We start from the raw sequence: 17,227 nt of genomic DNA, 5'->3' as shown, positions 1-17,227 counted from the left end.
AATCCGTCGAAATCCAGAAACAACGATGGTCGCATAGTGTGGACTGCAGACAGTCCAAAATGCCAGCAGTGTGGGTTCACTGCTGGCATTTTGGAACTGACAAAGCGACTTCTAAGCTTAAATAGAACCGATCTTAAAACAATGATAGGGACAATTACGGGCCATTGTCTCCTTAATAAACATCTATTGTCCTAGGCGCGACGGACAGCCCCATGTGTTCTGTTGCGGCTGTTTCAGCGCAGTGGAATCAGTCAGTTGCGGAAATTGAGTCCACCTAGTTTGCGCTTTAACTTAGTATACAATAATTAGTTACTATGACTATGACTGAACTTGAATTAGACCGTTGTATGTTTAATGATATCATAGTTGCCACAGTGTAAAGCTTTTTTAGTTGTCTTACAAATAAGTCTCACTTGAACCTGAAAGGATATAATACTTTGACTAAACATTTCACTGGCTTAGTTCACAGTTAACTCAAAGTTAAGATAATTATATTGAGTACGCTCAAGTTTCAATAGAGCACTGGAACTGGAGTAAATATCAAAGCAAGTTTGTTGCAAAGAATTAAATTTTTCCACTGAAAGGAAAATTTCAGAAATCCCTTTCCACTTGAACTTTTAAACTGAGTTCGAGATAATCAATATATATAGGTGTTAAGGCCTAGTGGTTTCTGCGTGGGAAACTCATCCCTTACGTAGTAAGTTCGTTGTATGTTCGATGTCCGGCTATGCAATAATAGCTTTTCTGTCTATGTGCGCATTCAACCCTGCGAGCCAGTGAGGAAAACTTCGTGAGGAAACCGGCATGTGTTAGACCGAAAATGTCGAATGTGTGCTTGCCTGTTAGAAAAAACAAATTATCATGGAACTAACACGTAGCTTGATTTAATATATATAGAGCTTACATGTGAATAAATGGCTGAAATTAACCTATACATCCTATATACTGTGCGATTCCAATTAATTACATAAAGGAATATCAAATTTGTATTATGTAAACATTTTCCCGCACAAAAGTCTACCAGTAATGCCCAAATACCAGCTTCTTCCTTTTGACCAAATTCAGCGAAGCGCATGTCAATTGTCAATCTCCAACAATGCCAAAAAGTACAGTGGGTGCTCTGAAGAAATGTTTGGATTGACCCATCCTGTCTCGGTTCAACGCCGTACGAGCCGTGTCAATGTAAAATTTTATCAACATCACCTTGATGGCTGGAAGTATTACAAGGCACTTTCTTTACAAACTATCAAACTGTGGAATGAAGTGAAGTGGAGTGAAGAAGTGGTCGGGGTTTTCCCTGAGAAATACGACCTCCAACTATTCAAAGTTAGAGTGTACTGCTTCCTCAAAAGCCTCACCCATTACAAATGGATGCCCATGAGCTTTAATCACTGCCCGCATTTTATATAAAAAAATGACAAACGCAAAGAGCCAAACAGTGCTACCAACATCTTCATGATCTTTATTGCGGACGTTCGAACGAACGAACGAACATTTTTTACCAAAATAATTTAAATTGACTTAATAAATTATTAATTAAATTTTAATAAACATTAAAATTTAATTAATAAATCTGTCATGGAGCTTGGGATAACTGAAGTCCACGTAAAACAGTGAACAAAAGTTAGTCAAACTGTGTACCTTTATCCTGACACCGGAAGGGAATGTACGTAGAATTTACGGAAACTGCATTTCTGCAGCGAATTATTGTTCATTATAAACAAACTGGCTGATAATTTTGTTAGCCATAAAATTTAGATCTACACTTTTCGTCCATAATCTTTCAGATTAAACATAAATACGAAGGGTAAGCGAAAACAGAGTTTTTAAGTAAATTTTTCTTGAAACATGAGTTTGACAGAAAAACAAGACCACGTAAGATAAATGTTCTTTAGACCCATTCAAACACATCTCAGGCCCTAGAATCCCTTTTTTGCGGCAAGAAAGGAAGGAAGAAAAATTAAATAAAAAATAATGTTTACTTTAAATCATTAGACATCATTTAAAAAACACAGTTTGAATTTTTACGTGGACCAGACTCATCATACATTTATCCCCGCGACCTTCTGTTTAATTTGAAGACAACCAAAAACTGTTTACCGACAGTTTCATGTATGATTTTCTTATGGAAATAATAATTTGCATAAAATTGCATGCCAGGAAAACGCTGCTAACAAATAGGTAGCGATTTAGACCGAGTTATGGTTCACTATTGTGATTCCGACAACTCCAATGTTGGTAATGTTCCAAAGATTTTTAAATTTAAACTACTTACAGATATAATTTGACCCTTTTATCAAACTATTTGTTTGCTGTCGTTTCACGAGTAGATCAAGGTTCCTCAAACTATTATTATTTAAGACCCGCTAACATTTCTTTTATACAATGAAATAAGTATTTTTACGGAGCGAAGCATTCTGTGCCTTTGAATCCGAATGATTTTAGTTTCTCTAAGAGTCTAATCTATGTACTTTTAATAACCTAATCATTAATTTTCTTAAACGGCCATGGCTTTTATTTATAATGTTTAACGCAAGTGGTGAAAAACCTGGATGAAGAATATAAATCCTGATTAAACTTCCCATGGCGGTGTTACCAAATAACAGTAACATTAAATGTTTAGTTTAAATAATAAAATTACGTATTAATGAAAAAACTGTATTGTAATATATTCAAAACTATTAAAATATACATAAAACTATTCCCATTTCAAACTGTTGTACGTATTTTCAAGTGAAACAGTAGTTAGTAGTAATGTGAATTTGTTGTGCGTGACCCAGAGACAGCCTCATCCTCTCAACTCAAAAGATACTCGTCACTCGGTATGGAAAACAATGCCGTCCTCCCAGCTTATTAAAGGCGAAAATAGCAAGGCAAACCTATCTAACAACGAGCGACACTATAAAACCTTCAAATGATGTCAGAAGTCAAAAATAGGAATATACGTACAACTTATTTTTCAACAATTTTTCTGGTCCATTAAAACATCTTAACATTTTAAACAGCTAGCATTTGTCAAGAGTTCTGACGTTGCATTTTAAATGCAGAAATGTTTTCTGACGCTACTTGCTAAGTGTATTGCAATTTTAGTATTTTATAGTAGCTTAGTAAATTACAATAAGTACGTAGTACATCCCAATATTAAATCTAATTACGTATAGTTTTAAACAGCTTAACGATTACAAGATTGGACTCATTTTCATTCAATTCAGTGTAAAATCTGTAGGCAGTGTAATCTTATGATCTGTTAATTGTTATAGATGTGCAATGAATCTGATATGAATGTGCAACCCACGATGTGTAATAAGGAATTTCACTACCATTAGCACACTTTCTCATATTTTGAAGGAAAACATCTTGAAACGGGCATATCTTAGGCATAAAAATCTATCTATCTCTCAGTCTATGTATTGAAAAAAATAATAATTGAAAAAGTGCTAATCAAAAGCTAACCTAACCCAATTCCAGGTTATTTGTGAAGGTTACAGAATTTGATTTTATACTCTGTCTTCGATCTGGACTTATTTATATATTGAAGTTCACCATATCATAGATAATGCCATATCTACAAGCTATCTATATATCTTTTCTAAAATAGACATTTATGGTAAACATGTTACAAAAAAATACATGTATAAAATATTTTAAAAAATTCGATTCGGAACTTTCTCAGTAATAATTCAAATACATACCTACTCTTTGTAGTAGTACCTTTATTCTAAAGTTCCTGCATTTAATGAAGTTTAAAACTAAATCATTTAGTTCCCATTCATATGGTTTTACTTCATAACATCAAACGAATACTTCAACATTGAGGTTCGGGAAACCTTTGATAAGCAAAAATATTGCAGATTGATAACAATTGTGGTTGCATTGTTCCTGACTTAATAGACTAGAATATGTCTTTGAATATTAAGTTTTGTTTTCACAAACGTCAGTACTCACAGGTTTCGTTGGCTATGGTTTTGCCTAATATGCTTTCAGATATATAAATATCTATACTAAAATTAATGCTTTGTACATGAAGACGGTACATGAAATTGATACCATTTTATATGACGGTCTGAAGTAAACTTATTAAATACTCATCTTCATATTCAATTTTAATAAAGACGAGACTGTCTCTTAAGAATTTGTAATCTGTCGAAAATATCTGTGTCCTTTCTTTTCTCAGCTTGATGGGGAGTGAAGGGGCACTTTTGATGTACCGTAGGGCACCCTTATTATAAAATCTTTTGTTTCATTTCAGTAATTCAAACTTGTGTAATAATGAAAGTTATTTGAAGAGATCTTTAGACTAAAAATCGTCAATTTTGGGCTTTTAAGTAGATAATTTATGCCAACCAATGCTAAAATTTCGACTAATTACAATTTATCACATACACAAGACTGACAAATAATACATAAACAATTGAATGTACTCATTCTGAAGCAACGTTTAAAAACTTGTTTCTAATCATTAAAATATATTTTTATTTAAAACAAGGTAACTATAATTCACATTTCTCAACATTTAAAAACACTTAACTATTTAAGATAAGGCTGATCTGATAGTGATACCACGGCCCATGGACACTCGCAATGTCATAGAATGATACTCTCTAGCTCTTGTCTTTCAGGACCCTACTAAGGAACATACCCCCTAGAAATTCGAATTAAAAAACCTCACAAGGCAGCTGGTTCCACTAAGAGCATACCACGCGTACCACACGGGGTAATAGTGCCTTGAAAACGCTCAGTTGGAACGACAGACAAGGTGATACGTTACTAACCCTATCAAGTATAATATCTAATGCTAACTAGATGCAGAAGAAATCTCTAATCGTAGCTATATTTTCCGCTTTATGGAACCTTTTTCAACTTTTCCATTAGCATGGAGGCGAAATGTCTGCAACATTTTATAACGAAATTTAAACTTTAACCGCTAATATCAACATGCAAACTGCGCTTTCCTTGGTTTGAAACGATCACGTAAACATAAAAATGTTGGCAAGCACAGCTTCCTCAGTACATGTCTGTTTATACACGCAAATTGTTTTTGGAAAGATCGTTAGCAAATTTTATTCACCCTTTTTACTCTAATGACCTGTAAAATGAATCCCAAAGCCCGCTTATATACCTTTTATGACGTTCATAATGTTTTTATATATAAGTCACAAAGCAAAATTCACGTTGTTAATGTTTTAGAGGTTTTTTAACAAGTACACTTTAGGCATCGCGACCCATTTTCCTTATCTGATGAAGCACATAAACCTAAATTCGTAAACCTCGCAACCTATTTTGTGGTTAACCACAAGCAGAAACTTGAGTCTATAATACCAACGCAGTAATATGAATTAAGGATAGACCGTTCAAATGAAAATCAAAGTATAGGATAAATAAGTCTTATCAGATTATGGTTCGGAAATCTTTCGGCACTACAGTTATCTTAAAGACGGTGTATCAATTGAACGTGGCATATCATCGGTACATGCTTCTATCGCAAACATATTATATCGATGTGGTTTATTGTATACTTTTTCCCTTAACCTCACAGGGCGTAATTCTTCCGCTAAACTGATTGTCATAAGTGTGAAGTGTCACGTAACCGATTTCTGATAGTACTGCAGTTGGAGTTAGAGTTTCTAGTACATACGGTGTTGTAACACCGTCTTTAAGATTGTTATTTTCATCGCATTCTATCCTTTATTTAAGAACTGGCAGTAAATGTAAAATTAGATTAGCATTGAATATAAGTAGGTTTATGTTTTATACAACATAAACTAACCTTCAAATATAATAACGAAAATATTTTATTAAAAGTCAAGTAAGTAAAAGTCCATTAAGGCAAGGTTCAGAAAATTCTGTCAGCTTTCCCAAAAAAACGCAAAAAAGATACGCGTTCCCACTGCTGTAACGACAACTAACTAAACTAAATGATTTCAACCAGTTAAATTTAATAATGAAATAACAAAAAAATAACTAAAGCTTAACTAATTATATAGCAGGAAGTAAAAAATCTCGACACCGATATTACTAATATAATTGACAAAGTAACGTATCTAAGAATACAAAGTTTGACCTTAATACAGTAGCGTATTTACAAAATAAATTTAAGGAACGAAATCAATATTTCGCACATACCTTGCATTACAAACTGGCCAGATGTAAACTTCCTTTAAATTAACGAGGGAGCGGAAAATTTTCAATCTCATTGACTTTATATTTTAAACGCCCGCGTCTGCGTAATAATGTGATAAAAAGTAGATTATTTTTCCAAGAATTTTTTATCGACTTAACCGTATTTTCCAGTCGTGTATCATACCCCGTAACCTAAAGGGGATCGGGCAGTAATATTCTATACATACATATATATATTTGCCAGAAGAAATGTGTATTATATTATTATTTTATTGGAAAATATGCTATTATTAATATGTCATTAACATTAAAGAGACTGGCAGACTTCATACATGTTTTGTACCCTCTAAAAGACGTGCACATCACTAACATATTTGCTATAGATACAGTGTATACATAAAATCAAAATCAAAAAAAAATCGTCTAGCTTTAAATGTTAAGACAATCAATTATTCTGCATTATTGGTAATAGAATTCACAGGTAACAATAATTTTCTAATTAATGAAAAAACGAGCCACTAGCCTGCGACTCATTTCCAGCGGTCGTAGGTTTGATCCCAGGCTGTGCACCAATGTTGTGCGTCTGTGCGTGATAAACGTCTATTAGAAAAACAATGATCAGAAAACAGATTCAGTTACCTGATGTCTAGATCTTAAAGGTTGTAGCAACATTGTTTTTTATTAACCTTGAAAAATAGTGCGCTATTAGTCATTTAATCACTGACAAACATAGCGACCATTAACTAAGAAGCGGTGGCTGATTGCAAAGAAACTCCAGAACGTGGGTAAACATTGGATTTAACGACAGTTTTATGGGCGGTCGGAGCCGAAAGAGCCAATGTCGGTGTCAGATGTCTGAGGGGTTAGCGTGATCTCGGTAAACAGGGGACAAAATTGAAAACCTCTCTTCATTGTCTATACTTTATGACTTATATTTAGGCTTCTATAAGATGTTGAGTAAAAATAAAAGTACGCGTAAAATCGATATTTTAGTTATTAAAATTCTTGTCATAATTTCTAGCCATATTTTTAAGGTATCTTCCAGTTTAAATTTAATTTAATTCCACATGCCACTCAATATTAGTTTTAATCTTTTTGGTTATATTAACGAGACGTTCTCAGCGATGTAATTAATTTATAATCATAAAACAGTTTATTCTGCGTTTGAAACCAAACTGTAACAACCTTTATATATTGTTTAATGACAGTTTATTTATAAGCTCTGATCATTTAATTTTCATCGTAAGTCGACCCTATTTCTGCCCTTAACCTATCATAATTATTTATTTTAAACTATCACACTTGTTTGTTACAGTGCAAATATCGGATCAGTTTTATCATATAAAAATCTAAAGTGAATGAATAATGTATAATCATTTCTTTGCTTATACTCGCGTTTAACAGACATGTAATTCTAACTAGAATTGTTAGTGTTTATATAAAAAAAAATACCATAACGGCTTTTATTTGACTTCATAAACAACTTTTATAAAATGCAAGCTGTGCTGGTCGTCGGAAAAACGCAGTAGGAACAGTATCATCAGTACAATGGAACTGTACTCAGTCACAAATTGTAAGGCAGTTTGTGCCAGTTCAGTAAGATAGGTGTATACGTAGGCGGATAATTTATTTATTTCATTTTAATTTATTTTTATTTGTTGCTGATGTTGGTTATTAAATTAGTTAGTTTAGTTAGTAATTTATTACTGAAATACATTTGTGTGAAATGTATTAAATACATTTATACAAAGTAAATTAAATTAATTCTTAAAAGGTCGGCAACGTACTTGCGAGCCCTCTGGCATCGAGAGTGTCCATGGGCGGTATCACTTAACACCAGGTAAGCCTCCTGCCCGTTTGCTGCCCCTGCTATATAAAAAAATATGAATTAACTGAACACTCAATAAGTTTGAGACGCTTTCACAGAATTTTATAGAAAAACTTCACATCAAATAGTGCTGAAGCGAACGGTACACAAAAATTTTGTACCAATACACCAATAGCACCCAATAAAAGATTGATATCAGTGCCATTTTCTATTAAAAATAAACAAGATTTATTATTGAGAATAAAAATTTGAGAAATTTATTGGAAGAAAGGATAAACGTCAGTTCCTTTTGCTTTACGAGGTTATTAAGTTTGCGGATAAAATATTTTCAAAGCACGAGCAATCTCTTTGATATTTGCAGCTCGTTATGTGAACAAACATCCGTCACAAACCAAAGTTAATCCTTTTATATGGCGACTTTATTCATTTTAATGATTATAAAGATTTCGCATTTACAAAGGCTTCACATAAAAGATAAATATGTAGGAAAATTGGTTTTTCAGAGATGTATGACTGAACATTCTAGAAAGATCTAATTAGACTTTTACATTAATAATTAAACATCATTTATTTAAAATGTAGCCTGCCTACGAAGCCGTGAGAATTAATTATAAATGATCATTGGGCTGCGTTAAATGAGATAAAAGATAAATCAGTGTCTTTACAACCTTTTTAGGTCTAGGCCTCAGATATCTGTATCTGTTTCATGATCAATATTTAGTATATATACTATATATAGGTAATCACCCTTCTGCGGCTGACACACGCCGTCGACTTTTTTGGGTCTAACGCTAGCCGGTGTACTCACGATGTTTTTTTTTATAGAACAGGCGGCAAACGGGCAGGAGGCTCATCTGATGTTAAGTGATACCACCGCCTATGGACACTCTCACTGCCAGAGGGCTCGCGAGTGCGTTGCCGGCCCTTAAGAATTGGTACGCTCTTTTCTTGAAGAACCTTAAGTCGAATTGGTTCGGAAATACTTCAATGAGCTCGAACGTTAAATGAACGTTCGAGCGAATGTTAAATGCGCACAAAGAAAGAATGTCCATTAGTGCACAGCCAGGGATCGAACCAACGGCTTCGGGGACGAGAGTCGCATGCTTTAGCCACTAGGCCAACACTGCTCTAAAATGAGATAATGATATAACTAAATAGAAAAAAACGTATACTTTAAATTTCATCTCATAGTTCATTCTTTCTCGGCGAATTCCCACACAAGACCTTTGTCCTGAAGGCTCTTCACTGTTATTAATACGTATCTCAGTCAGTCAGTGATACTTGTTTATCGGACCTCTAACGTAGGTATCGTTAAATTCTTTTATACATACAAAACTTTATGTTTTTAATGTTGTAATTTCCAATAGCACGTATTAGTGGGATATCTCAGGTTTTGGAATATAATTAATTATATATATAGTACTATACCTAATAAAATTCCCATAAATAAATCTCGGAATCATGAAAAGCAAGTTTTGCTCTTGCAAGCAAACTCGCTGATATCACTTACTGGAAGACTGCCAACTTAATCTCCTGTATTTAAGATATTTCACGAAGACAAATAATATTATTTTGAAGGTAATAAAAATCGCCATAACACAAGGTCAATGGAGATTAGAATTTTATGCCGCGCATTACATCCGCTTTCTTAGCGTAACTACTTGCGTTTCCGAGAATTTTTTTTATATGACAAAAAGTCTTATTTTAATTTATAGATATAACAATTTAATTTGTATAGTAGCTACTAGCTTCAAGCCTACATTATCTAATTAGATTTGCTTCATTTTCTGGTATTTTATTTTATTTCAGTTACAATAATACGTCTATATACAAGTATAGCTGAAAAGTTTATTTATTGTTTATTTATGCACCAAACTCAGTAGAGGAGGAAATTCAATATATTAAGGAAGGTGAAACAGTGTATAGCGGGGTACAGCTAGTAAGCTAAATACAAAAGCTAGTATATATATATATATTAATATATTTATTTATACATATTATATTTATTTATAAAGCTAGTATATATATTAATATTATTATAATATATTTCGGGCTAGTATCACACAACACTATTTACTTTCACATTTTCCGAAACTAGGCCACGTGGAAATCTTCTGGACTCTTTGTACAATACCGTTACCGTTGTATATACCGAGTTATCTTTATTGATTATTTTCAAGTAATACATACGCAATATAAGTAAGCGTATGTTGACAGGGTAGGGCAGGTAATATTTTAATATAAAGATTAATTTGATAATTAATCTTAATGTTCAGAGTTTGACCTATTTTCATCTATTTTCAAATTTCGTTTTACATGACCAAGGACAGATGTCCTTGGTCATGTAGAATGAATGAGAATTTTATGCGTTTTTATTTTGTCTTTCGTTTATACTGTTACACCGTTGTGCAAGCCGCATCCAATAGCTCATATAACATCTGTGTTGGAAATACTGAGATAGAATTGTTCTAAATTTGAGTACAATTATGTACTTTAAAATTTACCACAACGCAGATAATTTAGTGTCCAGATAATGTTTAAAAATGGAACTTATATAGAACAAATCTTGTAAGAAAATATTTAAGTTTAAAATTAGAGGTAGCCAAGTACTGAATGCTAATACCAAAGTTAACAACACCAATGAGAGCCGAAGTAAACGATCCTGAGATTCAATTAAATAGACTCGAGCGTTTTTTACATTTAATTAAAAATTCAAGTTGCCTATTAACCCATCTGTGGAGTGTCTATAAACTTTGTTGAAGAACGTTTTTCTTCTAACTTCGCTATAGAAAACTGATTGAAAACTTTTAACACTCTAGTTTTGAATTTCTTGTAAATTAATTTATAAATTTAAAACTTGCCTATTAAAACACTGAAACTTGAGTTGAAACTTAAAAGTTATTGTAAAATACTTAAAACTTGTATTATCAGTTCTCCACAGTAATTTTAAATATTATATACTTATATTTTTTAATATTCTTAACTCCAATGCACATGGTTCGAAAGAATTTCAATGTTGGTGATCTTTCTTAACTGCGTGACCCTCGGTATGTACCAGCCCTGCGTCGATGACCAGTGTGTAACAAATAGATGTAAAATACTACAGGTAAATATAATCATATATTTTATACAGATAATATATTTGCTGGCTGGTGACAAAAATTTTGTAGGAAATTCTTTGTTTAGAATATTGTTATCTTAAAAAAAACAATATGCTGGTTGTTGAAATTCCAAATTCGAAAATGGAATGCTTTATACTGCGTAAAACATTGAACTAGAAATTTTTACAACATTATGTATTAATACGGCATTTTATCTAAATTGAGCTTAAGTTTAATTTAAGACTAACTGCAACAATTTGATATGATTAATAAAAGCTTCAAAAGTGTTGTTATAATAGAGCTGTAACAAATATATCTTAACTTCGCAGGTTTTTGATGACATAATATTTGCCTTTTTCACATTGGAGTTGACTATAAAAATGGTTGCAATGGGTGTGTATGGCCACGGCACTTACCTCGCGGATTCATGGAATAGGCTGGACTTTTTCATTGTTTTTGCTGGGTAAGTTTATAGACGTACAGTTGACCTTTTTAAATATATTTTTACTATTTGTCCACTTTTGATTACCGATACTAACAATATATATAGTCTAATTAATGTTTTGACGTGACAACGTCTTATAAATTGGTTTGCCGGGTGACACTTCAAGAAACTGCGTTACGCTCCGCTCACGTTATGCGCTCACAATGAGAGCGAGTGAGAGGCACGCGTCCCTTCCACTCGGGCATGGTTAGCCCGCCTAAGAGCGAGAGAGACAGACATAAAAAGTGATTCATCCTTCTTCCTACTATACGAATGAATATTCACATTAAAATTATTTTACCACTCAAAGTCGTTGTCACGTAAAACTTTCGCCCGTATACCGACTATACAGGCAACCAATTTTTTTAATACCAGCCTTATTACTCGATATATATATAAATCTATAATATAATAATATGTTACAGAGAGAGAAATATGAGTAATGTATGTAGGAGCCCAAGAGTATTATAATTTTGCGGCCAGTTTTAAGATACAATCCCTCAAGTATATTGATAACTATAAGACCGATTGATTCTAACTCTTAAATTGTGTTAATTATATACAAATAGAACTCCAGATATAAATGTATATTAAATTTCTCACAGAACTCACGTCGCGGAGTTTAAACTTAGTGATTGTAACCAAACTCCTTAATACGGCTTGATTATTTTAAAAACAATAGACTTTGTAGGTCGTAAACTATTTTTTACACTCCTAAGTGATACAGGTAGGTGTCCTTTTATGATTTGGCTTTAAAAAAGTCTTTTAACGCTTTTACCAAAAACTCCCAATTTAAAACACATACCTATTAGTATTGTAATTATCTTGAGTTCTTTAAAATTATATAATCATTATATAATTAAGTCGAAGAGGTTTTACAAAGATTTAAATAAAAATATACTATACAAACGTGTTGCTACGAGTAATTTATTTTTTTATTTTTTATAAAGCTTGCCATCGCTCGGCACACTGATATGATACATTGGTAAAAACAAATACAAAATACAATTTTTAATATGACAAGCACTTAAAGGCAAACATGACATACATTTAGAGATCATACAAATATCAATAAAAACGATTATAATAAACACTTAAAACGACACATAAAACACATAAAAACGATTACAATACACATATTTGTGGGTTATTTGGTGGTGATTTAATAAGTAATCAAGTAAAAAAGCAAAGAGCATTTTTTTTTTATTTACAGGGCACTGGAATATGCTTTGAACGTGGAAAATATAAATCTGTCGGCGATAAGAACTATCAGGGTACTTCGACCGCTTCGGGCTATAAACAGGATACCTAGTGAGTACAAAAATATATTATTTATCCGTGTGGTCTATGGCTTGCCTCTGTGCGCGTTATTGCAGATAAAAGAAATCGTACAAATACCAGAAAGCGGCTTCGTTTATTTTATTGGTTAAAAATTAAATAATTCTTTTTTGTAAAAAAGTAAATTTAATGAAGCAGGCGTAATAATATCCAAATTATAACTGTACAATTAAATTTCAATTTTTAATCATATACCAACATATTTTGGAAATATTCAGCATCATACTATTTTAAAGTACAAATTACTTGATTAAACATATAAATTATATTAAATACATTATCGTAATCCAATCAAAAATCTGGAATGGGTACTTTAATGTTACGATTACTCAACGCATTCCAAAAATTTCGATGCGTATTAAAAATAACGCATTATTAAAAATAAAACAATATCTATAGATAGTTTAACTACGAATGATAGATAAATTGTTTCTAAAATAAAACATGGAATAATTGCATGTTTTACATGATTCTGTTGTTAAGTGCCACAGTGTCATAAAGAAAAATAATTTTCACCGCAATAAAGCTCAAGTCGCAAAACGGAAACTATCTCTAGAAAGATTTGATTTCTATCAACCGCAATATCATTTCGACATTTAAAACATCCTTAAGGAATTTACGGTAAAAAAATCAAATTGGAAAAATAAATCTGCACCTCATCGATAACAATGTGGCATGTATGTAGTTACTTATGTACATAAGGCATTTTTAATTATTACTTTAATCCGATGTAATACCGGATGTGTTTGGAAAGATATCTCAAAATAAAATAGTTTAGATTATCAAATGTGTTAATTGTCGTATGCAAAATTGTTTAATAAATAATAAATTACTGTAGGGTTAATACAGTATACGCCTCATACTCGGGGTGTTATTTTGGGACAAATAACGGGATACGTAGTGTCGCCCTTGTTTAAAGGAAAATCTAAAATAATAATAATAATGCTACATAAGAACATGGAGCTAGTGCAATCTGTGGTCAAGATTACCAAAATTTTCTACATAGTAGAACATTGTATCTTTCAAATACATTTTTTAAAATTAGAATTTCTTTTTTAAAAGCAGTGTACCGAAAAACTTATTAAGATTACATGAAGCGTCGTGGTCCTTAACCTTGAGTCGAGCAACAAGTATACTTCAACTTAATCCGAACTTGGAAGCTCCTATTCCGAAGCCTCCATTGAGGGGATATTAGATCACGTGATTTAGTAGGCTTTCGTTCTTGCCTCAATGTAGATATTAATTCCATAATATACATAAATTCCATATAGAAAGATTATTTCTAAAACTTAAAACGAAATTTGTACTCCTATCTTTTTTAGATTTTTTTATACATTAATATGTTTTTTTACTAAGCCCATCTTTTTAGTATAAAATACTCGATGTCCAGTCGAGTTTTGCATTTAGTACGATATTTTGCGATTTATATGTATTTACAAAAAGACATTAATAGAAATATGTTTAAAAATCACCCTTAACATTTAAGGAGATTAAATTGATGTAATGAAAGAAACGTGACACGAGAATTTTATATATCAGATTTAATAATTAAATAATATTTTATTTTGTTTTTATAAATTACTAGCGACCCGCCCCGGCTTCGCACGGGTGCAATGCTGATACTAAATACACTACAGAAAATCTGTGAACGTTGTATATAAAAATGTGGGTTATCCATAAGAGATAGACATATACCATCACGAACTTTTCTGTAGATCTTTTCAATGTGTACAATACTTAGTACATTATTTTGATAAAACTCGTAAGGTTCAGCCTGCGTTTGCAATGTAAGCGGAAAAAATGTAATTATTTACGACATCACATTAAAAACCTCAAAAATAACAGTACTTCTCCACTATTTATTTGATGTTGTTATACATATAAACCGGAAGGTTATATGTATAATAACATCTCATTCTCATCTCATTATATATCAAGAGGAATCTTAAATCACTCTATCTATTAAAAAAAACCGCATCAAAATCCGTTGCGTAGTTTCAAAGATTTAAGCATACAAAGGGACATAGGGACAGAGAAAGCGACTTTGTTTTATACTATGTAGTGATATTTAACTAAGTATTAGATTTAAATGGAAATTTAAGTGGGTTAAATTTGCGATGTCATATTTTTTTATATGTTGTAGGCGTACACATTGTTTTAGAATGTATATATAAATAAACAAATTGTACTTGGCTAAATTCAAAATAAATAATAACCTCGAAATCGAAATCTTCGTTTCACTAAGCGTTTGTTACTTTCAAATAAAGTGTTTGTATATTACGACTGTATACTGTACGTTATAAATACTATTATTAATTCAATAATTAATAGTTCAGTCAAGTAAAATTGAACAATGCAATAATTCCCCGCCACATTAATCATATAGGTTTATTGGTCCATAGAGAAATCACTTGCAGAATCCAATCTGGCGTTATCAAATATCTTATATGCACCATAACTTAGGGTATATACGAATCCGGAAAATACGGTTTATGGATTTTTAAAATCTTGGACTTTACATAAACGAGAAAGACTTAAAATAATATATAAACAATAATGTTATGACACGGAACTATTTAAAACGATACATACATAAATATTATTTTGTGTTTGGGATACAATTTTAACAAATTTAAGCGTTATATATGTGGGGTGGATATAATATACATAAATATTATATTTTATCGTTTATTCGCTTTTAAAACCATCTCGTAGCCTTCTTAACAGAGCTAGGTAGGAAGACCTTATAAGTAAATACATTATGGCAAAGAATCAGTTAATCAACGCATAAATGACAGTCAAGTCAATGTGAAAATGTTTTCACAATGATACAAAAAGGATTACAAAAGATTTGGTTTTGTCGGTACTTGAACTTGAACGAAGGCAGCAAGTATAGTTTGCGCGACACTTTTACTGGCGCTTGCCGTCAAATTTAATCTCGGATTGAGACATTAATATTTTAAAATAATAAACAAGGATGTATTTGATCAATTTTATATTTTATTTAGATAAATTACAAATAATCAAAATTAATTAAAACTACGTATATTAATTAATTTATTAGATTTTCTGTTGTGCTTATTGTTAAGGTTATTTTAATAAAATTATTATTACATGTTACTAAATTATGTATTTAAATTTACCATAACCAATTCAAATAACAATTCCCATTCTACAACTAACTTCATTTTCATAAATCACAGTTCGGTGACTGTTTGTAAATAGCTAGTTTGTGGCTTTGAACAAAAGACGCATGGTAAAGTTTAAATCTCGTCTGGGACTTGCAAACAAGCGGGACAATGCAATGCCGCAAATTAAATCCACCGAGCGTTAGACATACCCACTAATTTGTCCGCCAACAATTTATTACTTGCGTACTATGTTTATTGCTAACCTTTTATGTATGGTATTTACATTATATGAGCAGTGTTGGCCTAGTTCAGCGTGCAACTCTTATACCTGAGGTCGTAGGTTTGATCCCCGGCTGTGCAGCAATGGACATTCTATGTGCGCATTTAACATTTGCTCGAATGGTGAAGGAAAACATCGTAAGGAAACTGACATGTCTTAGACCCAAAAAGTCGACGACGTGTGTTAGGCACTGGAGGCTGATCAACTACTTGCCAATTAGATTTAAAATGATCATGAAACAGATTAAGAAATCTGAGGCCAAGACTCAAAGAGGTTGTAGCGCCACTGATTTTTTTTAATTCACCTTATATCACTATTTAATCTGTGTGTTATCATTAGTTTAATAATTTTTTTGCCACGCGCGTAGTTTATTTAATTTAAATGGATTAAGTTCTCGGCCAAAAAACAGTGTTTTTTAAATGTTAAATTACTCACATCAAAGATCAAATCAAAAATCCTTTTATCATTCTTCTACGAGAAAATGGACAAAGAAACAAATGGCGAGAAATGTCAATCATATGCCATACAGTTTTATTTTTCGTTCACCTTTACTTTCTCTATAGACCTCTAATCCTGTATAAAAATATTATGATTATTTATGGGATGATTGATGTAGGTACAGTTAGCATACGGAAAGTTGTGTTCCAATGCCTAAAAGCTTTTTCTTTACAGGTATGCGTATCCTGGTGATGCTCCTCCTCGACACACTGCCTATGTTGGGCAACGTACTACTCCTGTGCTTTTTCGTGTTCTTCATATTTGGTATAGTCGGTGTCCAACTGTGGGAGGGTATCCTCAGGCAAAGATGTGAACTTGTTTTACCAACAAACGTGCTTCGACCCAAGTATGTCCCTTTTAATTGCATGACGTATAACGTTATTAAACACAGTATTATTACGACGATATTATAATTCAAAGTACGATTTTTTGTGTCCGATAAGTAAT

At 32.1% G+C, this 17,227-nt stretch overlaps 1 protein-coding gene across 3 annotated transcripts in view; it reads left to right on the top strand.

Annotated features, from left to right (window-relative positions):
* Nucleotides 1–17,227, top strand: part of LOC111002828 (voltage-dependent T-type calcium channel subunit alpha-1G) — a 114,618-nt gene that overhangs the window by 70,186 nt on the left and 27,205 nt on the right. For all 3 annotated transcript variants that reach the window (XM_045629342.1, XM_045629343.1, XM_045629341.1), the window contains exons 4-7: nucleotides 10,943–11,054; nucleotides 11,379–11,512; nucleotides 12,747–12,844; nucleotides 16,955–17,126. In XM_045629342.1, coding sequence (XP_045485298.1) covers nucleotides 10,943–11,054; nucleotides 11,379–11,512; nucleotides 12,747–12,844; nucleotides 16,955–17,126 — 516 coding nt within the window. The remainder of the gene's footprint in view (nucleotides 1–10,942; nucleotides 11,055–11,378; nucleotides 11,513–12,746; nucleotides 12,845–16,954; nucleotides 17,127–17,227) is intronic.

Source organism: Pieris rapae, chromosome 8 (genome assembly GCF_905147795.1).
Source record: "Pieris rapae chromosome 8, ilPieRapa1.1, whole genome shotgun sequence".
Lineage (NCBI taxonomy): Eukaryota > Metazoa > Arthropoda > Insecta > Lepidoptera > Pieridae > Pieris > Pieris rapae.
This window is presented reverse-complemented; position numbering and strand designations above follow the sequence as displayed.